The sequence below is a fragment of the Microtus ochrogaster genome, unplaced genomic scaffold (assembly GCF_000317375.1).
Source record: "Microtus ochrogaster isolate Prairie Vole_2 unplaced genomic scaffold, MicOch1.0 UNK31, whole genome shotgun sequence".
Classification (NCBI taxonomy): domain Eukaryota; kingdom Metazoa; phylum Chordata; class Mammalia; order Rodentia; family Cricetidae; genus Microtus; species Microtus ochrogaster.
In genome coordinates this window covers 2,812,878-2,839,070 of record NW_004949129.1, presented here as the reverse complement: position 1 = coordinate 2,839,070, position 26,193 = coordinate 2,812,878, and the positions used below count along the sequence as shown (strand labels likewise).

The 26,193-nt window shown below is 55.1% G+C and overlaps 1 protein-coding gene across 24 annotated transcripts in view; it reads right to left on the bottom strand.

The window, feature by feature from the left end:
- Srcin1 (SRC kinase signaling inhibitor 1) overlaps window positions 1-26,193 on the bottom strand; it is a 66,880-nt gene that overhangs the window by 32,299 nt on the left and 8,388 nt on the right. For 12 of the 24 annotated variants that reach the window (XR_003378841.1, XM_026789833.1, XM_026789834.1 and 9 more), the window contains exons 2-5: window positions 24,834-24,896; window positions 10,839-11,140; window positions 7,939-8,037; window positions 1,582-1,605 (exon numbers count right to left, since the gene is read on the bottom strand). Coding sequence is in view for 21 of the 24 variants with exons in the window: in XM_026789833.1 (XP_026645634.1) it covers window positions 1,582-1,605; window positions 7,939-8,037; window positions 10,839-11,140; window positions 24,834-24,896 (488 nt within the window). In the remaining 3 variants the exon portion in view is untranslated. Of the gene's footprint in view, window positions 1-1,581; window positions 1,606-5,963; window positions 6,331-7,938; window positions 8,038-10,838; window positions 11,141-22,258; window positions 22,281-24,833; window positions 24,897-26,193 lie in introns of those variants that run through there. The other 12 variants (XM_026789836.1, XM_026789837.1, XM_026789839.1 and 9 more) reach the window with 8 other exon arrangements.

The following is a 26,193-nucleotide window of genomic DNA, read 5'->3' as shown; positions in this document are numbered from 1 at the left end:
TTTTAAGTAAGCTCATGAGCTTGTGTTTGACCACACTGACAGTCACATATGAGCTGCTGGTCACAGTTTAGATGTTCTGACTAAGGGAGATGGCAAGAGAAGGAAACAGGAATTCAAAGAGAACTCGAATACAGGATGGGCCTGCCGAGGGAGGCAGTGAACTCAGCCATTGTGCCTGTTCCCCCAAGAAGCTAATGAAGCCTTGCCAGACAGGAGGCAGGGCGAGGACAGTCACACCAAGATCTCGGGGCTCCCAGCAGCACTTTAGGAGGCTGAGGCAAGAAAATCACAAATTCAAGGCCTGCCTGAGCTACAGAGGTAGCCTGGACAACTTAGTGACACCCTGTCTCAAAATAAAAAGGTAAAAAAAGGGTTAGGGTACTGGGTATGGCAGCGCACACCTTTAAATATAGCATTCAGGAGGCAGAGGCAGGTGGTGCTTTGTGAGTTTGAGGCCAGCCTGGCCTACACAGCCTGTTCCAGGCCAGTCAGGGAGACTTGGTCTCAAAAGGAAGCAAGACAAACAAAAATAATACCCCCCAAAGAGTTGCATGCTCAAGGGCCTGGGTTTAACCCCCACTAGTAGAGTGGGGGAACCCTTCTATGATGAAGACAGTGTTGTTCACTCTCCAAAGGAGAAAACAAGGCCCAGAAGACTGTAAGTTCCTGCTGGGTCAGTAAGCTAACTAACAACAAGCTAGACTCCACCACCAGGCCAGACCCTCAGGCCAATGCATTAACCCTCCCCTTTCTCCTGCCCCTAACAGGCAGATACAGGATCCCATAATACTGATTCAAAGGCTTTTAGAAAAAAAGAAGAAGAAGTTTGCACACTGGCCACCTGGTGAATCTTGGTTACAGCTACCCTGATACCCTTTCCTAATATCTGAGGCTCCAGGGACTGCAGATCCTACACAATAAACCACAGCAGAACTTCCCTCATCCAGCCCTGGGTATGGGGGTCAAGGAAGAAGGAGGGAGTGCCTGAGGGTGCTCCCCCAGGGGCACCATGGTATCCTGGGAGTGGGGAGAAAGCACTCTAGTTCTCTGGAATAAAATTGTTCAGAGGAAGTGAGAAGGCACCCATCCCCCAGGCCTTGCCCCTAAGATGAACAAAGTTAAGGGTATAGGGCAAGTGTGTTGCCTTGTCCTGACATGATGGGGAGTAAAAACAGGCAGGCATGAGGCCTTCCTTTGAGGGACAAGGTGAGTTTAGGGTCCAGGGCCCACAGGGAATGCATGCATTCGGGTCCCTGCCTCTGTCAGCTTACTAAGACTCAGAAACCCTTCTCCTCCTAAAACACCCCTAGCAGGCTGGGAGAGCTGAGAACTTGAGCATCTCCAGCCCAAACCTCCAGCAGAGATGGCAAAACTCCCACTCTGGATCCACAAGCCCCCGGCAGACAAACCCAGACTCTTCCCCCAAGCAGCAGCCATAGCCGGCAGCCCCAGGCCCACCGCCCACAGAGGAGGGGGCCCCTGCAGATGCACACCCCAGAGCAAAGCATTGTGCAAGGCAGAGGTGGGGAGGGGAGGACAGGACATGCAGTTGTCACAGAGGCAGAAGCATCGCGCACTGACCTTGAAACTCCAGTAGTTTGGTTGCTGATGGGAATAAGAGAAGAGATGGTTACGAGGGGGCTGTCAGGGAAGTGGAACAGGACAGGACAGAGACTCTCAGTACACAATCCTGGGTCATGGGCCTCCACCCTCTGGGGAGCAGACAGTAGGCAATGCCTGTGCCTCTCAATTCTCTCACGAGGCTGGAACATTCTGGTTCACCAAGGAGGGGTAGGTTCCAGGTCTGCTGGCAGGGGAGCAGGATAGAACGTTCCCGATGTTTCAAGTGTCTTTCTAGCCATAGTAATCGACCTCGGAGAGAGCTGCAGGTAAGGGAAAGCGCGGATGGCTGAGATGGTCAAAGATTTTAGGGACGGCAGTGACCAGTCTGGGCTGTGGGACCAGAGAGAGGCCAGGTCAAATGTCCCAGAAAAGATGGCATTCCAGCGTGGTCGGGAAAGTGAAGAGCTGGAGATGGGAGAAAGTTGTGCTGAGCAGACCTACACAGGCCTAAGTAGGTGCCCTGGAGCAGGCAGGAGGGCTGGGAAGACGTAGATGAAGCTAGAGACTGAGCAGTTTTCAATGGCATTACAGCTACAGATCAAAGTACAGGAAACCTAGGAATGAAATCGCGAAAAGGGAATGGGACCCCAGTAGGGCTAAGGGCAGAGAGGAGATGGTGGTGGCTGGGACCAAGGCCAGGGTAGGCAGGCCTGTGTGCCAGGATGTGCAAGGATTGTGGAGAAAAGTGGACCACTGCCAGGAGCCTCTGGCACTAGGCAGTGGATGGAAGCCTGGGCAGCACTTGGAGCTACAGAAACAGTGGAAAAGAATTGTAAGGGGGCCCCAAGGCTCCTCCTCACTCGCAGTAACCCTGGGTTGCCCTGCCCTCCCTAGAGACCAGAAGGTCCTTCCAGATGGTTACCAACAAGGAAAGGACAGCCCTGAGGGCGGGCTGGTTCTTGGCAAAGCTGAGGGTACCCTGCTGACCGGTGCCAGCCTCAGCAGGAGGACAGAGGCAGCAGATGGCCTGGTCCCAGGGTGTTTGGCACACGCAGACAAGATTCCCCAGGCCTCAGAGCCAATGGCAGAGGAGAGGGACCTTGAGGGTTCCTGCTGGGAAGACACCATGCTGTGGTGCCCTGTGCCCCCTGGATGTGTTGGGGGCATGGAAGGGCTGAGACGGGGCTAAGGACGGCCACTGCTGGGTACATATTTTATAGTGACAGCTCTTGGGGGGGGTGATGCCAGCCTGGATCTGGAATAAAGTTCATCAGCTGCCACCCTACACACATGCCTGTCCACAATCCCGATTTCTCACCCAAATTACTGCCTCCAAAAGATGAAAAGTAGCCACATTTCAGGCAAGGAAAGGGGATCACCAAGGCTGTATGGACACAGGGCACCCCTGAAGTGGCAAGGGATGGGACATGGTTTAAAGACTTGAGCCACAGCTTCTGCGACCTTGGCTAGAACGGGAAGCATGGGGAGAGGACTCGTAGACGTCAGAGGCAGAATGAGGACTCGGAAAGGTTTGTGCTGAAAGTCATGTCTGCAGACCAGCAATGACAGACAGCTCTGCAGAGAAAGCCTCACGCTTGGTACCCACCCCACAGTGGGCACTGAGCATCCACAGCTCCCTGTAACATGCACGTTGTTCCTGCGGTGAGCTGGTAGACTCAGACACATCCTTGGGTAGACAAGGATGTCACAAACACACCCAGAACAACAGACACGCCCACTAAGGTGTACAGCGTTAGGAGAAGCCATGAGAAATGGCCCCCAGGAACAAAGAGTAACTCGAAGACATCCACACGTTCTCCCAAGGACCCCAGCTAGCACTGTGCTCAGTCAAAGACATGAAGGGTGGTAAGACCAGTCACACCCCCTCAGCACACCACAGAGCCACAGAGGCAAGGACACCCATTCACACAAATACACAAACACTAGCAACAGAAATATACACAAAATAGTCCACAAGGGTCAGCAAGATGGCTCAGTGAGTGAAGGTGCTTGCTGCCAAGTCTGAAGATCTGAGTTTGATACCCGGAGTCCACGTGGTGGAATGAGAAAACCAACTCCCCCAGGCTGTCCTCTGACTTCCATACACATATGCCATAGTAAGTGCATGTCCCCAACACACGCATACTAAATAAATGTAATTTTTAAAAATCAGAGCAATGTATGAAACACACAGAACTCAGAGAAAATGTTCTTTCTCTGCTCCCCTCTACCTGCTGGGTCAGGACATTTGTGGCACCTTTAGCCAGTTTCCAATAGCTAGGGTGGCACTAACATCGTGTGTTGGGGAGTTTCCTGAACCAAGAGTGATAAAAGCTGTCCCATCCCTAATTCTGTCACCAATCTCAGCACAAGGAACTCAGGGTACCTGGTGCAGATGACCGAGACCCACTGGATGTTCCTAGGAGATGGATAGGCAAGACCTGGCTATACCCGCACTGGCCAGGCCTCACTGTGGGCTCCAAGCCTGTACAGACCCATCAGGCAGGACCTGAAAGGCTTGGGAGATGACAGGGTGGTGGTATCAGTGTCTGGGAAAGATCATCTTAGCTCTGGGAAGGGCACGATGGGAGAGAAGCTATGCTTGTGTTTGGGGGACTTGCAGGGGGACACTGTCATCTGGCCCTCTAACTTGCAGCTCTGAGTGTCCTAGCCTTCTAAAGCAAGTCCTGCCTTCTTCCTTGGTCCTCTCTTCAAATGCAGAAAAGGGATCCTTTAAGCTGGCCCAGCAGGACCCAGGTACATGGTCTCCCAGCAACTCTCTGTCCCAGGAGGGGAAAACTGCAGTGGGAAGAAGCCCCTGGGGAGATGGGCCATCATCCACACTTGCTTCCAGGCATTAACCCATGGGACCGTCCCTGATGACAGAGTGCAGAGGCTCCTCTGCTGTGCAAGAGGGACACCCCGGTCCCTTCCCTGACCCCTTCCCAGTTGTAGATTCCTCAGCTGGTGTCCAACATGGTACCTGGTAGGGTAGCAATGCCCTCAACAAATCTGTAATGATGAATAACTGCCAATCAAACAAACCAAGCAAGGCCAGCAGGGAGCAGGTAGTTCTAAAGACTAGGCTTGGTCCCACTCCCTCCAATCCTGGCCCTGGCTGCTCTGAGCCTTTTTCCTGAGAATGACAGGGGTCTAAAAAAAAAACCCTGAAAGAGCATGGCGGTGCAGGCCTTTAATCCCAGCACAGAGGCAGGTGGATCTCTGGGAGTTAGAGGCCAGCCTAGTCTACCTGGAGAACTCCAAGGCAGCCAGAGCTACATATTAATAGGGAGACCCTGCCTCAAAATAAATAAATAAATAAATAAATAAATAAATAAATAAATAAATAAATATTAAAAGGCAGGGACAGCAGGGACCCGGGGTCCCTCTTCTCTTCACTCAATAAAAAACTCACCAAAGCCAACACATCTCTAAGTACAGGGAGAACAGCTTTCCCAGAACTCAGTGAGCTGAGCAGGAGAGCTACTAGCAGGACCTGCTGCTGGTGGTGAGGGCTTGCGGGAGCTGGGGCAAAAACAGAAGTCAACCATCCCTCAGGACCAAGCTTTCAGTCATGGGGTACTTCCCCCAGGGAGCCCAGGAGTGGAGGAAACAGCTTTTTCCCTCTAGAGCTGAGGAGTTGACCTGGCACTCTTCACCTCTCCAGTATTTAGTCTTGGTTTCTTCCCCTAGCGGGCCCTCCTCCTCCCACTCCAGCCAACCCTGGAGGGGCTAGAGATCCCATTGGGACCTTACCTCAGTTCCTTTCCCTTCCCCTGGGCAGGAGTCCTGGGGTAGGGTAGGTGTCCGCATGACCCCTCCTTGACCTCAGGTACCAAGGGAGCATCTTCCAGAGGGGAAAGCAACCCACGACTCGCAGACCCTTCCTTAATCCCCAGACTGGCGCACACACCCACCTCCCAATTCCTGTGAACCCAAGTCCACGGAGACGCCAGCTCCCAGCCTAGGGCTAAGCCACCGGCCACGGTGGCTGCCAGCCTGCAACCGCCACGCCGCACACGGCCCTCCCCTAGGGGTTTGCAGCGACACCAGCGGCTCAGAGCCCTGCGGAGGCTGAGTGCGCGAGGAGGGGGTGCGTGCGAGAGCCGCACGCCGCCCTGGGCCGGGGTGCACCCGGGGAAGGTCATGACTTTCCGCGATTGGGGGAGGGGGCTCCTGCCGCATTTGGGGGCGGGGGGCCGACCCACGTGGAAGGCACCTGCTGCGGTGGGGAAAGGGAGGGGGCGTTTCTCCGAGATCGGGAACCCGCTGCAGCCGCACGCCCCGCACCCCTAGACCAGTTCTCCAAATCGTGGATCGGGACTCGATCTCCAAGTTCCCGCCCCCTCTCCCACCGAACCCCACGCGGCTACTGAGTCCCCACGGCCGCTCACCCTTACCTGCGGCTACAGGTGCACGCGCGGAGCCTGGTCCCGCGTCGGGCGGGGGAGGGAGAACCGCCCGCTACTCCCACCCGCGCAGGCTCTCCCCTCCCCCGGCCGCCTCTGCAGCCGCCGCCGGTGCCCTTTGCTGCAGTGGGAGAGCTGCAGCCACCGAGCGGGCCCGGGCCCCGGTCGCCCCGGTAACCGCGACTCCACCTGGCGCCGCGCGTTGCGCTGCCGTGCGCATCCCCTCTCGGCCCCCTCCCGCGGCGCGGCCCCGCCGGCGCAGCCACGCCGAAGAGAAGAGGCTGGTGGCTACGTCGCCGCGGTCACCCGATACGCCGGCCCGCCGCCCGGGACTCGGGTTGCAGCAGGAGGGAGGGAGGTTAGACAGCCTAGTGGAAGAGCGGGAGGGGGGAGGGGAGGGGCTGTGGCTTGGTCTAACCTTTAGTCCCTTCCCAGGATCCTCTTCACTGTACCCATCCCCAAAGGTCTTAGTTACCCCCACCTTCCGGGCCCTTAGCCTTCTCTCAGCCCGCCCTTTTGCCCCTTTAATCCTTCCATGACTTAATCCCCGACTGAATCGGGGAGGTCTAAAATGCCTACGCTTCCTTGTTGGCCTCTGATCCTGCCTTGCTGTGTGTGATTCTGGTCCTTTGCTGGGTGTCTCTGTGCTTTACAAAAAAATGAAGCTCAGACTTCTCCCTGGTGGGGAGGAATGTGATGAGCTCTATCCAGAGATGACAAGACGCTGTGCGTATTGTGGAGCTCCAGGAAGAAGGTCCCCTATAAACTCTCCTTCCTTCTCTCGGAGCAGAATTTCAGACAGGCAGACAGACCTGAACTTCACCACGGGGCACAACTCAGCCCACTCTAATCCAGCCTCGCTCCTGCCGTCCACCTTATCCCTATCCCACACTCGACCTAAGGGACCTGAGGCACCAAGGACCTGCCTGTCCATCCTGTGCCTGTCTGCAGTCCGTCACCATGATTGTCCCAACCCTCTGTCTGTGGTCTCCGCCACACACTGCCACTGGGCACACCTCTCTACCACCTGTCATCATCCAGCCTTGATAACAGGCACGCCCCCTGCTCCCTTGTTCCCCAAATCCAGACAAAATGAGGCTTAGAGCTGGGAAGGAAGTGGCTCCATACCCTGAGAATGATGCCCAGTGTGCTGAGCTGTTACTAGACACGTTCCTTCAGTCCAGGTGCCCCAGCTCTAGATTCTCATGGCATCCTTGTCTGTCACAAAACCCTTTCATTTCATCTTCCTTGGGAAAGCCAAGCTTTGGCCCACTCTGGTGCATGAAGAACCAGACCTCTTCCATCCAACGACCTGGCAGCTCCTGCCCTCCTCCTACCTACACCATAACCAGCAAGTCCAAAATCCCTGGCTCCAGGTACGGCTTGGACTCCTGATCCCTGCCCCCACGTCTGTTATTTCTCCCCTGGCAATGCCCAGGCCTGAGCTGGGAGCATATGCTAAAATCTATCCTCCTATCAGGGAAAATGAGGCTCGGTGAGGAATGGGGAAACAGGCTCAGAAGCAATGGCTAGACGCCTAGTTCTTTTTAAAAATTATATGAAGGGTGAGAGAAAGACACCACACAGAACTTCCTGGTGGTCAGAAGGGGGGGGGCAGGCTCTACTCGGAACAGAAGAGTCGGGCACAGAAAGGGCAATAAGATGAGAATAAGAGGTTCCTAAAAGCCCAAGAACAAGAGTAGGCCCTCTTGTTTAAAGGAGAGAAACAACTGTTTGTTTTGTTTTTAAAGCATAACTATCCCTCAAAAGGGATAGGTTTGAGGAGGCGATGGTAAGAAATCAGTCAGGGGAGATGTGGATACGGGGCATGGAAGTTTCCTGATAATGGAGGGTTCATACATAGAAGGGGTGCGAAATAAAAATTATCAATGTCCCCCCCTACAAAAAAGGGTCTCCCCAAAGCCAAGCTCCGCCATGGATTTTTGGAGGGAGATGGCTGGCTCACCTGGGCAGGCTGGCCAGCCCCGGAGGGGGTGGAATCGCCGTGGAGGTGGGAACAGAGGGAGCTGAGGAGGCACACAGGGTCCACGGTCCAGCCGCCGACCTGTGTGTGTGAAGCAAGGGGACACCCCATTAGGGGGAGCGGGCAGGAGCCGCTGGGGTGGGACAGTATGGAATGGATGCTCCCAGGGCAAGCCCTGGCACAGGGAAGAGGGCCAGAGTCATGGAGGTGGGCTCTTCACAGCAGCTGGTACTCTATCAAGGACCCCAAGTTTATCTGCATGTCTGTCTGTCTTTCCTCTGACAGAACAGGCTTTCACCCACTTGATAGAATCCTGATTTCCAATTCCCAAAGCCTCCCTGCACAATCCTTGAACATCTGCCTTCTCTCCTTCCCAAGGAGGTCACCTCAGACCTCACAACGATGGGATCAGTGGACAGGAGTGACCTCACTCCTGTTGTCTGTGCCATCTCTGTAAAAGTGACTTCCTTCTACCCCAGGCCACCAGACTTGACTCCTCTGAGACTGTTTCCTCCTGCCTCTGGTCCTCTGGCCCTTGACACTTCTCTCCAAATGTTCGCCCAGCTCCACACCATTGCTGTACCATGCTATGGTACTTTGTTCAATTGAAAGGACCTTGGATCCTGCCACTGAGCCTCTAAGGGGGCAGATGGGGGCAGGACAGATGAAAGGCATAACCTGAACATGACTGAGCTTCCATTCACTCCAGAAGTATTTGCTAATTACTTGCTGAGTGTTCACCAGCCTCCACCTACCAGTGCACATGAATGTTTCATGCCAGACTCAGTACCTCTTGAAGCTTTTCCTGCTACACCTCCCAGAAAGGTATGTAACTAGGGTGCCCAGTTCCTCACCATGCCTGGGCTCCAAACCATTGAAACTGGATGCTATTTCTTCTTACCTCTGCCCCAGACCCATCAAGACTTCTAAAGCATTGGCACCGTTTGCCCCCCAGCCCCATCTCTGACCATCATATACTGCTTTAATGCCCTTTCATGCCCCACTCCCATTTCTGTCTCCGTCTTGACTGCTCAGGTCTCCTGAAACCGGTGCTTTGGAGTACAGAAATGTATGTAAGGGATCCAGCTGGCATCCTAGGAAGCTCCCTCCCAACTTCCCACCCCGCCCCTATGATTCTCACCCATTTCTGTTTCTTTCCCAGAGACTGACATCTATTTCCCTGTCAGTCAAGAGTTCAATTTCAGTTTTTGAGACAGGGTTTCATGTAGCCCAGGTTGGTAGCTGAGGATGGCCTTGAACTTGATTATCTTGCCTCCCCATCTAGAATGATGGGATTACAGGCATGCAGCAACCAAGACAGACAGTTTGTGCAGTTCTGGGAATCAAACCCACAGCCTCCTGCTACCAGGCTGGCCCTTAGCTGTATTCTTTCCTGTCATTCCCTTATGGCTCCAGACAACCAACAACCCTTGCCTAGTCCCCCCTGCCCCTCTGTCCAAACTCCCCTTTCCTTCACTTCCTCCTTCCCCTGCTCAAGCCTCCCCACCCCCAGAGTCAATAACTGTACATAACAAATATAACTCTCCTGTCCTCTGCTGGCCCACCCCACTCTGGTACCACATGTCCCCCTGAACCCACCCCTAGTCTTCTGTACCACCCAGAAGGACTTGCCATGCTCCAAATCGACTCAGGTTCATGTGCTTCTCCAGCACCCTGAAGATATAGCATTCTCTACCTCTCTTCAAACCCTTAGCTCTGCTAGGCTTCACACAGGTGCCGCCTCCTCCAGGTTGCCTTCCCATAAGGCCTTGTAACTGACATCCCTCATCCTAAGCCCCCTCCCAACTGACCAGGACCCTCACACAATGTTTTATCTTCTCTTTCTCCCAGCTAAGGGGGTCAGGGCCCTACATGAGTCTAAAACCCCTCCTGATCCTCACCAACCTGAATCCTGCTCCCAGGGGGACTCTGGAGTCTAGAAAATGCAAAAGCCAGACTGAACTAGACAGAATGTCTGGGGGACAAGCAAGGTCCCCAAAACATGACAGTGTGCCCTTGATCTCTGTGATAAGGGGGCATGTCCCTCCTTTGATCCCTAGTCACACTGAGTAGCACCTGAAAAAGGAACTGTGGCCCAACACTTCTCAGTGTGACTGAAGGACACTGGTGAGTCCCTGTGCACCTTCTCCCAGAGGGGACAATGCTGGGATTCCCAGAGATGGGACACAGCAGCCATAATGGCCCCCTTGCCAATGCAGGCCTAGACATAGAACGCTAGTCCTGAGAAAAGGAATTCAGAGCGAAGCTAGTGCTTGGGTGGAGAGGGACATGAAGGAGTCCAGGCTGGGGAAGGCTGAGAGGAGAAGCCACCCATGCAGGTCCTGGGCCAGAGGCAGAGGCTCAGCCTCTCCCTAAGCCTTTGGGGGGTGCAGGAGAGAGCCAAGGCACACACAGGCTTCCGGCTCAGTCACACGGCCAGTCTGTGTTCTCAGAGGAAGTAGTGTCCCCAGTTCTGAGTTCTGTTCAGGCTAGGACTGGGAGGGGTTAGATCCAGCCTTCAGAAGCCCCCAAGCCTGAGAGAGGTGTCATGGCCAAGCATTTCAACTGTCCCATGGGTCCAGGCCCAGTGCCCTCAGCACCAAAAGTGTCCCTTCTCTTCTTCAGAATCATCCCTTTGGCCTCCAAGACACACACCTTCCAGCCCTTCTTCCCACATTCTGCCCAAACCCATGCTCCAATGTGTCAAGCAGATGGCAAGGACCAGGAGACTAAGCCCCACTCCTTTCTCCCCCAGGCTCCAGGAAAGACCAAAGAGGACCACGGCCCAGAGAACAATACTCTCCAACTCCAGGCTGACAGCTCTGCCCAGCCATAAAATACTGGGTGATCACCTAGAGATCCCAGCCCCTGCTCACACTCACCTGCTCCCGCATCCTGTCCTGCTGACCTCGCAGGGCCAGGGCATGCTGGGGGTACTTGCTCTTCAGATGGTCCATAAACGCATCTCGCTTGCGGTCAGCATCCGCCTTCTGGAGCCCGCTGAGCGCCTCCAGGCTCTGGGCAGCAATCACCGTGTGCCTCCGCTCGGAGGTGTGCACCAGCCCCACATTGGAGAAGCGCCGACCCCCGCTGCCTCCGCTGCCCCCACCCCCCAGGGTCCGGTATTCCCGAGGGTACTCGGCATCGTCGGCAGACAGCATGGGGGGGCTGCTCCGCTCCGGATCTGCGAGAGGGGAAGAGGATCTAAGGTCACCAGAATGCCATGCCGAGGGGCTGCCCATCTCTACAGGGATCCCTGTGGGGCAGGACAGGGCCTGACGAGGGCAGAGAGGGCCTTTGGGAGAGGAAAGGGGGCAGAGAGTATACGAGGTGAACCTAGAATTCCAAGTTAGGGGTGAGGAGCAGGTCCTGGATGCAGGTTGCTCGTTGGTGGGCTTTGGAGCAGGCAGGGGAAGTTGATGGATGTGGGGACAGGGAGAGGGGAGAGGTATTGGAGGTGTCCTGATCACTTCTTTAACTACATACTTGGTCCCCTTCCTAAAGACAGGGAAATGAGCCATACTGTGGTCTAGAACACTCTCTAAGGAGAGGCTGGGGCTATGCGTGCCTTCCTCAGACCTGCACATCAGGGCTGTATCCTCCGGCTGGGACTATCTAGGACAGGGACCAAGGAATTAGGAGGGTGGGGTGAGGGCAAAGGTCAGTCACAGGGCTCCTTCCCAAGGATGGATAGAGGCCCGGAATCTGGGGCAGAGAGACTCCCTTTCCCTCCCTCCCTACCCGGAGACAGACAGATGGACAGACAGTAAAGGCTGAGCACAGAGAAGACAGACTAGGACAAACTGAAGAGAAAGCAGGCAGACAAAACAGGTCAGCTCCCCGCTCCCCTCTCTGTTCCGAGCTCTCCTCCCAACATTTATGCAAGCTCTAGACCCAGAAGTGATGCACAGGGGACAACGGACAAACAGAAGTGGGCGGGGGAGGCCGGGGGTTGAGGTCTCCACACTCTTAACCCCCTCCCAAGTTCCCTCAGCCTCCTTTTCCTGCCTGGCACTGCTTCCCCCCACCCTTACCCCCAAGGAAAGCAGGCCCTGCTGGGTATCCACATCAGTCATGTTCCAGACAAGGAATACAGAGTTGCCTGCCTGCCGGGTCCCCCAGAAGTTACCCCATTGAGAGCCAGCAGTCTCCATACCTCCCACCTAAGCCTTCCAGTCCATGGAGTGGCAACCCCTAAGCATGACCTCAGCAGGACTGGAGCGTCAGGCCCCACCAGCTAGGCTTGCACTCACGTGAGCAACTGTCCCACTACCGAGAACTTCTGGAAGAACGGACTGGGGAAAAAGAAGATAAGGGGCCAGGCGGTGGTGGCGCACACCTTTAATCCCAGCACTCAGGAGGCAGAGGCAGGCGGATCTCAGTGAGTTCGAGGCCAGCCTGGTCTACAAGAGCTAGTTGCAGGACAGGCACCAAAGCTACAGAGAAACCCTGTCTCGAAAAACTACAAATAAAAAAAAAAAAAAGATAAGGTTAAGGTTGGGGATCCTGGGCTCAGCCAGGTTCACAAAAGCCACCTTCCTTCCACACAATGTTAATCAGACCTGCTGCCGGGCCACACCAGGTACCTGACATCCAACCACAGGAGGAAAGGAGAGGCCGAGCCACATTTCAAGACTAGCTAGCTCAGTGCCAACACACATATGCACACGCGTGCACACACACACACAGAACCTCCCACCACCACCAACATATAGACACTCCACCCACCAACACACACACAGAGAGGGTTGGGGGGAGCCACCCTAACACATATAACACACTCTTCCAGGCTGAGGCCCTGGCATGTGCAACTGGGGTTCTAGCTCCAGACAACCCAGCCTCTCTCACTAAACCACAAGGACAACACCTCCCACAATACCTCCCATAGGCACTTAAGTCATCTGCTTAGAAGGACGCCCACCATTGCCATGACTCTCGACACTCCTGTCTGGTAGGTATTATTGTGGTCCCCATTTCAGAGAGACCCAATGACAAGTCTAAAGCTACGGGGAGTAGTAGAGGCCTGGTGTGACCCCAATGTGACTAGGTTTGCACTGCCACACCTCCCCGGACAGATGATACCGTGTACTGAACAGAGCGAACGCTGATCACACAACACGTCTGTCTTGATGGTCTGGTCCCATCCCCCACAAAGCTCAGGGTCTGAGTCACCACCAGGCACCCTTTAGTCATCATGTGAGGCTCCCCAAGTGAGGTCCAAACACACAGAGATGACTTTGAAGACATTACACCTATATCTATCTATATACGTGTGTCTGTATGTATATATTAATTTGGGGGGGGCAGTCCATATATGGCAGTTCTGTTGAACTTGTCCATATTGAGTTTCATGGTCTAAGTTGATGAGGATGACTGATCAGGTCTCTTCCTCAAGAGGGCACCAGATCTCATTACAGATGGTTGTGAGCCACCATGTGGTGGCTGGGAATTGAACTCAGGACCTTTGGAAGAGCAGGCAGTGCTCTTAACCACTGAGCCATCTCTCCAGCCCCACATATGACACATAGCTGATTTACTTAACTATTTTGTGTCTTGATATATAACTCAGGCTGGTCTCAATCTATGATCTTCCTGCCTCAACTGGAGCTGAGTATTTTATACTTTATTGATTATACTTTTATTTTCATAAGAATTAGAAAAAAATCTGAGGGAGGGGGCCAAATCGCTGGTTTTATAGCTCTTGTTCCTGGGGTGGTAATGAGATAAGCTTCCTCTTAAGTGTATACACAGAAGCAATATTAAATTGATACAAGGCAAACAGCTCCCTGGTAACAGAAGAAACTGGGAAAGAAGTCTGCTGACTGAGTAAGGCTAAGCATACAGAGGCCGTCTTCCTGACAGCGTCGGACCCTGTGGCGAGCCAGGGTGACCAGTGAGTGAGGCCAGGCAGGATGGCCTGGGGAATATGGGGAAGCAGGCTGAGCACTCTGTAAGTGTAGACCCCCACCTCCCTCCTTCCTTCACTCACCCTTACTGACACCTAGAAGGCCACACCCTACTGAGGACAGGAGGGGAGACCTCCACAGCTAGGGCACTGGGCACTTTGGAGTCCTCCGTCTGTCCATGTGTGTTTTGCCTGGCCTTGTCGCTAGTCCTAACTCTGGACCCAGACCACCTCTTCTCCTGCCCCCTCTGCCCCAGAGGGCTCTGGACACACATGGACTTCACTCTGTCTCCAGAAGCTCTCCCCCTACCCCTGCTCCCCACACCAGCCCCCCTTCCTCACTGCTGGGAGGGCATCAGCATTTCTGATATGGGGGAGACAGTGCACTGGCCCAAGGCAGATGATGACCATGGGAACACTAGGAGCTACCCAATTCTCCCAGGATGGCGAGGGCAGGAAGGAGGAAGGGCTGGGATCTGAAAGGCTGTGGGATCTGTTTAAGGCCTTCGGAGGCTTTGCTCATAGAGTGAAGTAACCCAGGACCTGATGTCCGACTGGGTATATAAGGGACGTCTTTTTACAGGGCCTGGTGGAGCAGGGAGGGCCAACCTGGACTGAAGAGGGAGCCAGTTCAGAAATGATCAAAGGAGAATCATTTATATTCATTCATCCTCTTTCTCTATGTCTATCCCCCCTCCCCCGCCCCAACAGAGTTCCATAGAACCGAAGCTGGTCTCAAACTCCCTATGTAGCCAAGGGTAGCCTCGATCCCCTCTTCTTGCTTCTGAGTGCTGGAATTACAGGAATGAGCCACCATGCCTGGTTTAGGCGGAGCTGGAGATCAAGACCAGGACTTCATGCATGCTAGGCAAGCACTCTACCAACTAAGCTGCATCCCAGCACCTCGATCTTTTAGAGCCAGGGCACCGGAAGTTAGACTGTGGCCAAGCCACCTTCCCTTGGGTTGAATCAGCTTCTCCCCCAATCATTCATACATTCAGCCAAGCAGGCCCTCCCCTGATGAGTCAGGGGTCTAATTTGTAAACCGGGGGTGTTGCCCTCGAAACCCTGCCCCACAGGGGAGAAAGTGACAATGTTGGAGAAAGCGTATCATTTCCAGCGGGAGACATTCCTGGAGGGGGATTACTGTTCTCCCCCATTCTCTCTGAGCCAATCTCAGCCACCAGCACAGCCTCCAAGCTGCCCTGACTCTCTCTCCGGACCGCACAGTTTAAGGGGAAAAGCCAGGATGATCGATGAGTCCAGTACACTGGCATCAGGCTCCAGGCCCAGTGACCAAATCAATGCTACTCAGGGATCTGGCTGCGGTTAGGTGGTTAGGCAGGGAGGAATACGGGGATGGAGGAGACAGCAGCAGAGGCCCGGAATTCAGCAAGTGGGGGAGGGAGGTTGTGCGTGCTGGGGGAGGGGTGTGGCACTAGAAAAGCCAGAGAGCCAAAGGAGGGGTACAGGGTCTCCCTTCTTTCTGAGGCACCTATATGTAAAAGGCCAACTATGATTTTTTTTTCCTTCCCCTTTTGGCTCTTTTTGAGACACAGTCTCCACATTTATCCTGAAATCTACTGTGTAGCCCGGGCCTCAAATTCAAAGTCTTGCCTCTGCCACCTGCACAAGTACTGGATTACAGGCATGCACAGACACGCCGAGCTCTAAGATTCTTTTTTTTTTTAATATTTATTTATTTATTACGTTCGAATGGGAAAGTCGAGGCTACTAGGTAGATGCCAGGGAGTTACAAAATGGAGCATCAGGATGGGAGGCGTAGAAAAGGGCTCTGTCACCTCACTCAGCTCAGCCTGGGCAAAGGGAAGGGGAAGGTGGTCCCGCTGGGGAGATGGGAAGCAGTGGGCGCCCCCCAGTGGCCGGCTGTGATAAAGAGCAGGTGCTTCATAGAAACATTGTTACTTGTTCAGCAGCTTCCAGACCCTTCCCCCAGCTTATTTATGAGCCTGATTTATTTTTACCCTCCACTGCATTCTTTCTCATGAGATCACTGTAGCTCATCAGAAGACTGAAGATCCCAGCATCTCAATGACACCCTCTCCTAAGTCATCACTCTCAGCCCCACCTGGCTTCTTTACCCTGGATGTCACCATCTACTCTGTTCCCTGCCTGTCGCTGGGCAGCGCTGGAACATGACATCATCTTCAGAAGAGATGGGGAGGGAGAAAACGGAGGGGAGATCAGAGCTGCTGTGACAGAAAGTGACAGGAAAGGACTCTTTGGCACGGACACCAAGAGGCTAGGCAAGATGACTCTCTAGGAAGAGGGGGCTGTCACAGGTGTTCCCGATCCACGGTCTGGACAGAGGCAGGGGCCTGAAGGAAAAGGGGCTGTAGCAGAAGGAGGGGGACTAGACACTGTCAGTGGACAGCAAGTCACACCAGCAGTCGGGGCGATGGGGGAAGGTGACAGATTTCAGGAGAGGAAGAGGGCCTGCTTCAGACGCCACAGGACCCTGCTCAGGAGCACACACGCGAGTGCAGGCAACAGAGCTCCTAGTGTCCCCTCTACAGACAGAGTAAGAGGCGCCCAAGTCACCCAGGAGCAGCCCTGAGGCGCTGCCGTGGTTAATACTGCCTGACAGCTCCATCCCACTGACACCTGCTTCAGTCTGAAAGCATGATGCACTCGAAGGCTAGAGGCCAGAGGACAAAGGTCAGAGGCCAGATCTGCTTCTTAAATGCCAAGGCTCTAGGAGCTATGCCTGCCCCTGTTCACCCAGGGGAGGCCAATGCTGTGGCCCCTGGGTGCCCTGCCCCTCACCCTGCTTATCTATCCGTGGGTCCTTGGAGCAGAAGCCCATCTGCCTCTGTTTTCTAGAACCAGCTTTTCCGCCCCATACCACAGCCACCAAAGTCATTTTCCAGGCAATTGCCTTTCTGTAAACATTCCTGTGTAATATCCCCCTAAATTGCTAATGCCCAGCGCCCTGTTGGGTCTCCTGTCACTCCAACAAGAGCCTCAGAGATGCGGGTAGGGAGGAAGGACAGCTGGAGGGGAGAGGAAGCAAGCCTGAGGAGGTTGAGACACGAGCTCCCAGCCAGCTCCCAGCCAGGGACCTCCGTGCCTGCACCCTGCAACTCTTCCAAGCTCTGCAGCCCAACTCCACTCTCTAGAAGTCAAGCCATCCTGGCAGAACCTCATCCGGGCCAGAGGGAGGACAAGGAAGAAGGAGGAGGGCGTCCTGTGAGAGCGAGATTGGGGGGGGGGGAGGAGCTGGAAACATGAGGGAGGTGGTTGACAATCGTCACCACTGGGTTCCCAAGGAAGGCTGGCTTTGATCTGGACCTGGGAAGACAGAGGGAGGGGCCGGGCAGAACTCAAGGTGTACTCAGCTTCTGGGACTCCCTAGCTACGAACATGAGGTGGGCAAGGCAAGAGCGTGTCTGCTGGTGGTACAGCCAGGGCTCCCCTACCCGACTCAGTGATCTACAGAGCCAGAGTGGAGAGCTTCGGACCAGTCTCGCCTCCTGGGAATACAAGGGCCTGGAAGGTGGAGTGACTAAGGATGGTGTATCTCTCCGGGATAAGGGACAGGAAGGAGACTGTCACCTGTGCCCCTGTGTTCTCTTCCATTCCCAGGAAGCTGGGCATCCAGAATCAAGGGGGACAAGAGCTGAAAGAGCTCTTGGAGAAGCCAGGAGGAGAGAGGATTGGTGCTGGCCCTGCCAGTCACAACCTCACACAGGCAGAAAAACACAAACCAATTTGCACAGATTTAAAAGCCACTGAAGGCCACTTAGTTGGTTAAACGAGTTGGAATCTAATTAAAGGACCTCCTCAGGGCTGGGGAGGGACAGCTTACCTGCCTAGGAGGAGCAGTGGGGCGGGGTCTGCGCTTTCCCCAGCTCCCTGTGGAGTTTCTGTTGCTTTCCACAGGATCATTCAACCACTTCAGCTAGCTAGCTGTCTGGGTCCTCAGCATGAGCCCAGTAGGAACAGCCCTGCCCCCTTAGTCTGAGCACAGCATGATGCTAGCCCACCCTGGCCTCCTCTGGACCCCAGCCTCCAGCGAAGCATTATTTGCTAGGGGCCGGACACAGCCTTCCTCTGACATTATAGTTTCATCTACCCTATAGGGTGGGGCCTCCTCACGGCACTGAGGGCCTCTTCAGGGTGAGGCCTTGTCTCCACCCTTAAATAAGATTTTCCTCCAGCAGGCGTGGCCCTTGCACACACACCAAATGGTCCTGAAGGATACCCCAGGACTGACTATCACCAGACAGCGCTGAGGACCCAGGAAGAGCCAGTCAGACCTGGCACACACTAGTCTACTGACTCTCCTAGACCAGCACAGGTGGGTCTGTAACCCTGGTAAGCTGTGACCCCTCTCAGCTCCTACCTCCTAGACGGGGAGGCCTGAAGCCCACGGTAATGATGCCCTCCTGCTGACCCCATCAGTGTCCAAAGAAACCCCATGGTGCTCTTACTTCAGCCAAATGTTTTTCACAGAAAGGAACAGAAAGCCTGGAGACCAAACCTGACCAATCACAAAGAGGCCAGGGACCAAGACAGAAGCACAACCCAAGTGTGCTGGGCTTCCATGCCTCTTCCCAGAAAGCAGCTCCCAGGAGAGTCCCTCTCCAGAGGCATAAAAGCTTACCACCAATTCAGATCATAACACAGAAGTGCTCAGGCCCAAAGACACAGCCAGGGGTCACGACCCAGCCTGACCCCAGGTCCCCAGGCCAGCCTAGGAGGGGTCCACCTACAGAGTTCAAGGTTGTCTCACTACAGCCTTGATGCTGGACAGCAGACCTTACCACACATTCAGACATTTCCAAATGAGCCACAAAATCAAAACCTCAAACACGCAGCCCTCCCTCTGGTCCCTGCTCCTCCCTCCCACACACAGCAGGCAAAGCTGTGGCTTTACCAAAAAATCACTGAGTCTGCAGCTAACAGAGCTCCGCTCAAACCCAGTTCTGCCAATAACTAGTTTTACGACCTTGAGGAGGTCAGGCAGCTCTGCAGGCCTCAGTCCTCTCATTTGTTCCAAAAAAAAAAAAAAAAAAGCTGATCACGGACAGGTGCGGACAGGTGCTCCTCGAGCTGCTGGCGGCCACGACTTAGGTCCCCGGGGTGAGCGGAGGCCAGTTGCTCATCCACCCCTAGCCTCACTGCCTCTCACTAGCTGTCAGCTGGGGCTGTGTGTGTGTGTGTGTGTGTGTGTGTGTGTGTGTGTGTGTGTTTCACTTCCAATGCTTCCAATGAAGCCTTGCCTAATTGGCGTTCCTAGAAAAGGGGAGGTGGACATGCAGGAAGGAGAAGTCACCATCCATCTGAAGCGAGGACTGGAAAGGCTGGAACAGCCCTGGCGTGGGCCCACACAGAACAGTGTTAACAAGCTTCTGCCTGCATAGCATCACTGCCGCTCATGCGCCCAGGGAAGATGTCCTGTTGACTTCACAGAGGAAAGCAGCAATGGGGGGAGGGGAGCGAGGAGGGGAGGAAGAGGGAGTCATCAAGCCTCCCCACTTAGAGACTGCCAGAATCCCCTTTCCTCCAGCATACCTACCTGGGGCCACTGCAGGCATAAACAGAGGCACAGAGACAGCAACTGCAAGGCAGAGAGAGACCTCAGACTATTCTACACCAGGTGTTTATCTTGGGCCTTGATGCTAGACAGCAGACCTTGCTTTCTCAGACCCCAGACCCCTCAGTGGCCTCCTCAGGGACCCCATCATAGTCTCAGCACCGAGCCTCAGCCGTCACTGTGAGCACACACATCCTGGGTCACCTGGTCCCCCACCCCAGCTTCTGTCCAGCCCCAACAGCTTTGTGTCACAGTCCACGGGCACTGCCAGGCAAAGGGACAAGGAGCCCTAGCCAGGTTGAAGCCATACACAGCACCTGAGCCCGAATCCCCAGAGAGACAGTGTTACCTCCGGGTCGGAGCAGTGCAGCTCAGCTTGAGACGCTAGCTTGATGGCTGGCTACCTGTGTTTGTAATCATTTTACTCAGAGAGGCAGAGATAGGACCATCGGGCATTCCAAGTCATCCCTGGCCACATAAGTGTGCAAGGCCAGCCTGGGGTACATGGCACCCTATCTCAAAACACAAGCCAAGGCAATGGGGGCTGTCATGGAGGCACCAACCAGTGCCCCCCTCCTTTTACCTCCCCAAGTGTCTGGTCTGTTTGGAACTAACAAAATAAACCCCCAGTCAACCTCAAGGCTGCTGACTCTGGTGATAACCGATGATCCAGCACCAATGCTGAGGTTGTTTCCTGGGGTCCTGCTTCTGTGCTGCAGGGACTTGGCCTCTCCTTGGGGGGTACAGGTGAGGCTCCTATCAGCTGACATGGCCCCAGGCCTCCCGTCCAGAGTAGGTCCCTGCCCCCCATTTCTATCCATAGGACACAAGGTTAGTGTCCTGAGAGGTATGGAGGAAGAGGCCACAGGAGCCAGGGTTGAAAGGGGTCAGGAAAACAAGCCTGATTACATGACGCTAGGGGAAGTTCTCTCTGCTGTCTAACCTGAATCCTCCACCAGAACAGGCAGGAAAGGAGGAGGCAAGCCCTTGTTTGTGCCCTGGTATCTGCTAAAGGCTGGGGTCTTCCTTCTGCTTCCATCTACCCAGGCCCCTTGGGTAAAGAGGGCGAAACCCTGGGCTGGGGCGGGACTCATTCCTAGTACATTTGGAAGACACTGGGTTCCACCCCAGCACTAACTACTAAAAGAAAAATGTTGGGCCCGATGGTGAAGGCCTGCAACCCCAGCTACTCAGGAGGCTGACATAGGAGAATCACAAGTCCTGGCCTGCATGGGCCACAGAGAGAGTTCAAGGCCAGCCTGAGTTAACTTTCAATGCTGTCTCAAACAACAAAGAGGACAAACAAGGCTGGAGATACAGCTGAGTGGCAGAGCGCAAAGCCCTGGGCTCCATCTTGGGTACCAGAAAGGAAGGGAGGGAGAGGGGGGAGGAAGAAGAGAAGAAATGGGAAACAGGGAAGAAGGGAGGGAGGAAAAAGAGAAGGAGGGAAGAAAAGAGAGAAGTTGAAGCGAGCCAGTGGGCTTCCTGGAAAACAGGAATGCAGCCTGGTGCAGGGCCTGTCCCTATGTCGCCTTGGGCACCACACTTCAAAGGGCATTTGTAGCTATGACTCATTTCCCTCTCAAAGGAGCCTTGTGAGGCCGTGCTCAAGCTGAGCACAGGTCAAGACATTGGAAGCCTGGGAAGAGTGACTTAGCCCAAGACAGCATGGAGGAGTGGAGGCACCTGTTCCTAGAAGTAGGATTCCTACCCTCCTTAGTCCATATCTGTTCCCACCACCCTCTGACTAGAGGTCTGGTCTCCAGGGCTGGAGCAAGGGATGGGCATAAGAGGACAGACAGGAAGACAGCAGCCTGCAGATGGGCTGAGCAAGCGAGGAGGAGTGTTTCTAAGCCCCCTCTTTTCAACCTGATAGACTCAGAGTCCTCCCCCACCAGGTCCCAGGCTGTGACAGACAGCCTTCCCTGCTCACCAGCCCTGCAGCCAGAGTCTGCATGCCTCCAGGAATGGAGACCTGGCTAGAGCAAAGGTGTCCATCATCACGTGGACTCCTCTTCCTGAAAGTAAGGTGCAAGGAGAGAGCCCAGACTCTCACAGGGCCCAGGAAAGGGTTATGACCTCTCCTTTTGGGGGTGAGGGAGGCTGCTACACCAATATCTTCCTTGCTGGTACAGGTCCTTCCTGAATGGTCTGGCTTCCAGTGGCCTTGATAGAGCAATGCCCCTGGTGTCACTATCCTTCCTAGTTGCTGTCCTTCAGAAGTGCTCTAGGGTCCAGACAAGGTCTTAGGAATGTACCCAGTGACCTCCTTCTGCCTACACTTCAAAAACGCTTGCCCCCTGAGGCTGCCCAGGACAGAAGCAGTTCAGCTAGGTGTCCAGTGCCTCACCTCCCTGCCGCCCCCTCTGGGGTATCACACTGCCTCATCTTGAGCTTCAGGTGCCCCTCACTCTCCCTGCATGCTCCTCCCAGCCATCCATCTGCCTCAGGGCTTGGCCTGGTGGTTATGTGCAGGGGCCCCCAGCTCTGAACTCCACTGCTCCTCACAGCCCAGCATGGTGGAGCCAAGGTGCACACAGCATGTACTCCGTCTACATGTGGGTCTCTGGTGAGTGGCCTGGGACCCCAGCAACCCTGTCCAGATGCCCAGTTACCTTGAGGAGTGGGAAACCACAAACTACCGGACATCTGATGGACATGAACCACACAGCGCCTCCTCCTTCTGGCCCGTTTCCCTCTCTGGGTGCTGCGCCTATCCTGCTGCCCAGGACCCCAGGGCTCCCAAGGGCTCCCAGGGCTCGGCTCCCTGCCCCCAGCCACTTCCCACACCGTGCCCGCATCTGATGCCCGTGCTCGCATCTGATGCCCATGCTCACGCGGTGGCTAATTCTGGCGTCTCATCAGACGGTAATTATGGGGGAATGAGCAGCACTGTCATCTCGGCGCTCGGCACCTGTCACCACTCCGCCATCATGGGCTGCTGGGATGGGACAGAAGCAGAGGGGGAGGGAGGCCTGAAGAGGGGCCCCCGCCTGCCCACAGGTGACCAGTACATGTCCCCGGGGTGGTCACCCTGATGTTCGGGCATCCTGGCCTGGCAAAGGTCACAGAAGGAGTCTGCACATGCCCTGTTCCATACATCCTGGCACCTCCAAACTGCCTGGCACACAACAGGCCCGTGTTGACCGTGGACATGATCATATATACACCAGATACAGTCCCAGAAGAGGAGCCACAGAAGACCTAGTGTATAGAACAGAAAGCCAGGCCTGGCAGAACTGGGAACACCTCAGTCAGGACACAGTGAAGATGCGGCAGAGGATGAGAGAGGGGAACCTCACAGTGGGTTCTTGGGAGCCAGGACTAACAAGGAATGCCTCTTGCATTCCAGTGAGTGGACAGACTCCCCTACTGCCCCAGCAACATGAGGGATGGAGGCTAGACTCAAGGCAGGCAGTGAGAGGAGGCAGGGTTGGAACTCGGGTCATCTGTCTGATCCTGGGCATGTTGCATGATTTCCTGTTGTATCTGCTTTGCCCCCCACACAAAAATGACAGCATCTTCAGCACCACTCTGGGGACAGCAGAAAAGGAAGTAAACCATGGGACAACCATAGCAAAGACCTTAAGCCTTCTCATCTCTCACAACATCCCCAAAACTACCACCACCAGAAGCTAATGGCCTCACCACACCAGCCATACTGTGGGAAAATGCACCCTGCGTTCCACTGCCTTACCCTCAGAGCCCCTGGAACACACAGATCTACCTGAAAACAGCGACATAGGCACTGAGCCCTCCCTGGGTGCCCTGGCTCCCACCCAACAGCAGTTCAAACAATGCCCCCATCCATTCCAAAATCCATCCACACCTTCCACTCAGAACAAGGCAAGATGGGGGCTGCCACATCTTTCCATGAATGCAGAAAGTAGTCTAAGGAAGTAGTGGGCCCCTCCGTCACTGGAAGCATTCCAAAAGCAGATAGGCAAAAAAAAAGAAGGCCTTGGCCCCTCTACCAAAGCAGGCCTCCTCCCACAGGCCCCCTGAGATCTATCTGTCAGGGGTCTAGGGAGGACCCGGACTTCTCAGGAGGGTATGCCAGCTCCTCCCCACCTTCCCGGGTAGGAGCTGAGGCTGGGGAGGGCAGGAGCATGGCTGCTCTTTTAGGAAAACGGTAATTTTAATTAAGAGGCAGACAAACGAGCGCTCCACAGATTGTCTCAGAGCAAAGTTATTAAAAAGCCATCAAGGCGGTGGAGGCAGCCACAGTGGTGAGGAACGCCCCCCCCCCCCCCCCCCCGCCGCCATGCCTGCCTGGATGCGGATGGGGGGTGGAGGACACAGAGTCACTGACAAGATGGGCTCCACAGCCCCTCGGCTCTGGAGTAGGTGGGCAGTACCACACAGCACCTAGGCATAGCCAGCCCAGCCCTGGGCATGAGGCAGGAAGAGAAGCCACCTCCAGAGCACCCTGCTCAGGCAGGAGCCCACGGGTCAGTGCTTGCCCCTCTTCACAGCCTGTCACATGCGCATTCTCACCGTGACTCAGAACAATGAGGCTCAGAGAGGGAAAGGGGTTCGTCCTAGGCCACACAGCTGCAAGGGCTTAAATGGGGATTTAAACACAGGCTGTCCTGACTCAGGTCTGAGCCGCTAGCCCTGAGCACAGAAGGAGGGTGGAGGGCTGTCCTAGTCCAGGTTCCAAAAGGCCTTATCGGTAGCCTGGATGGTACTGCTCCCAGCCTCCAGGGAATTGGAGTCTGAGTCCCTGCTTGATGGGGTGACAGCATGGGTCTCAGGACACTCTACAGAGAGGGACAGGGCAGTACAAAGGGGTTTCCAGCATTAGCAGGCCGAGCCAAGAAGATGCACCTCACTGGGGTAGCGGATGGATGCCACTGTTGGAGGCTAGACCGCTGCTAGGTTACATGGCCCCTGCCCAGAGATGCTGAGGGAGACGTCTCTGTCATAGAGATGCTGTGAGCCCCCACCACTCAACACCGCTCCCTAAGGCAGCCATGACCAGGCAGGGTGGCAAGGCGTGGCCCTGCTGGGTCTCCCTCTGGAGCCTGTGCCGGCTCAGTGACTCTTCAGAGTGAAGTGGATACCAAGGGACAAGGGACTGAAAAACCATGTCCTGAGGTCACCTGACCCAATTCCCACCACTACCCCGCCCCCAACAGAGCCTCTGGGGCCTCAGGTCTTGGCAGAGGTGGCCTGCCTCTAGCCCATGCCCAGCCCACACAGACACACACCTACATACATGCCTGCGCGCTCACACAGGCACACTCACATGCACGCGTGCACACAGACACATATTTGCCAGGCAAGACGCCCTCCCCTCACGGGGATCTACCGTCCCCTCCCCCTGACATATGCCTGGCCCCCTGGGCACGGCCCTCCCAGTGGCAGCGGAGGGTGCTGACTAGGTGGGCTCCCTCCTGGCTTACTAACCTGGAGACTTTAAACAGAGGGAACAGAGTCCTGCCGGCTTCCCTCCCGCCGCTCGCTGGAGCCCTGGGTGAGGGACAGGAAAGGAGGAAACCAGTGAATGAGCTGAAACGAGCTAGGGGCAGGAGGGTTGGGCCAGGGGGCGGGGTGCAGCAAGACAGGGCTGTAGGAGCTGTCCCTTTAGAGGTCACCAGGGTGTGAGGGGCTCCCCTGGGGTAGAGACCAGGGATTGTAGGAAGGGCAGGTAATAAAAGGACAAAGACATCACTTGGGGACAGACAACAGGAGGACAGACAGCAACAACACTTAAAACATGGGGTCCCCAGAGTTGGACCCCCGTCAGACAGACAGCCTTGGTCCTCTTTCTGGGACTAGGGAGCAGACGCTTGGCTTGGATGCCCATTTAAGACCCCAAATGCAGCACCCATGGGGGCCGAACAACTCCCCCTATCTGGGTCTCCCACTTTGGGCAGGAATGGGGTCAAGGTCAGAGGGCTAGCATCACTGCTCACTGCCCTTCCCCCAGCTCCAAGGAACCTTTCTCAATCTAGCAACCTCGTCCCTGATTCCACTCCCAGCCGTGAATGTCCTGTGGTCTCCAACAGAGGACATGGGCATCACACAGCCTACAGGTGTTCACACGCAAATGCAAACCTTGCTTGGCCACGCAGTGGTGAAAAGCTCCGGTCCTATTTCCGCTGGAGGCCCCTTTGCAGGGTCTCCACATCTCCTCTCACACCCTTCTCTTTCTACACAGAAATTCCTAAATCTATCCTACCCCACGCTAACAGATACCACCTCTTTTTTGCCACGGGGTCTGAGGTACAAATCCCCTTCCTGCCTGGAAACGTTGCATCTGGGCACATCCCTTGCTTGGCTAGCCTGGGTACATCCACACTCATTGCATGCACTCTCTGAGCCCCCTGCCAATCTCCCGGTTCCAATTTTCCCACCGATTACCCGACGCACGGACGCCCCGGGGAGAAACAGCTGCTGTGCCCAGATGTGGGCAGACTACTGAGAAAGAAAGCAAGAATGCACCACTGATCCGGCACCCCAGGGTGCCTTGGATGGTGGGTGTGAGAGGGGCAGGCTGACTGCTTTGGGGGTAAAGAAGGACTCAACAACCCAGACTCCACACAGTGTGAGTGGTCCAGGATGACCTTGAACTCTGAGCCACCTTCACTGGTGCTGGAATTACAACCCTGCTTGCACCCCATCTCCAGCCCCTTCTCACCACCCTTCCCAGAGTCCTGCCCTCCGCACCAGCTGAAGCACTGGGTCTCAGGAGCTTCAAGGTTTCTTTCTTTCTTTCTTTCTTTCTTTCTTTCTTTCTTTCTTTCTTTCTTTCTTTTTTTTTTTT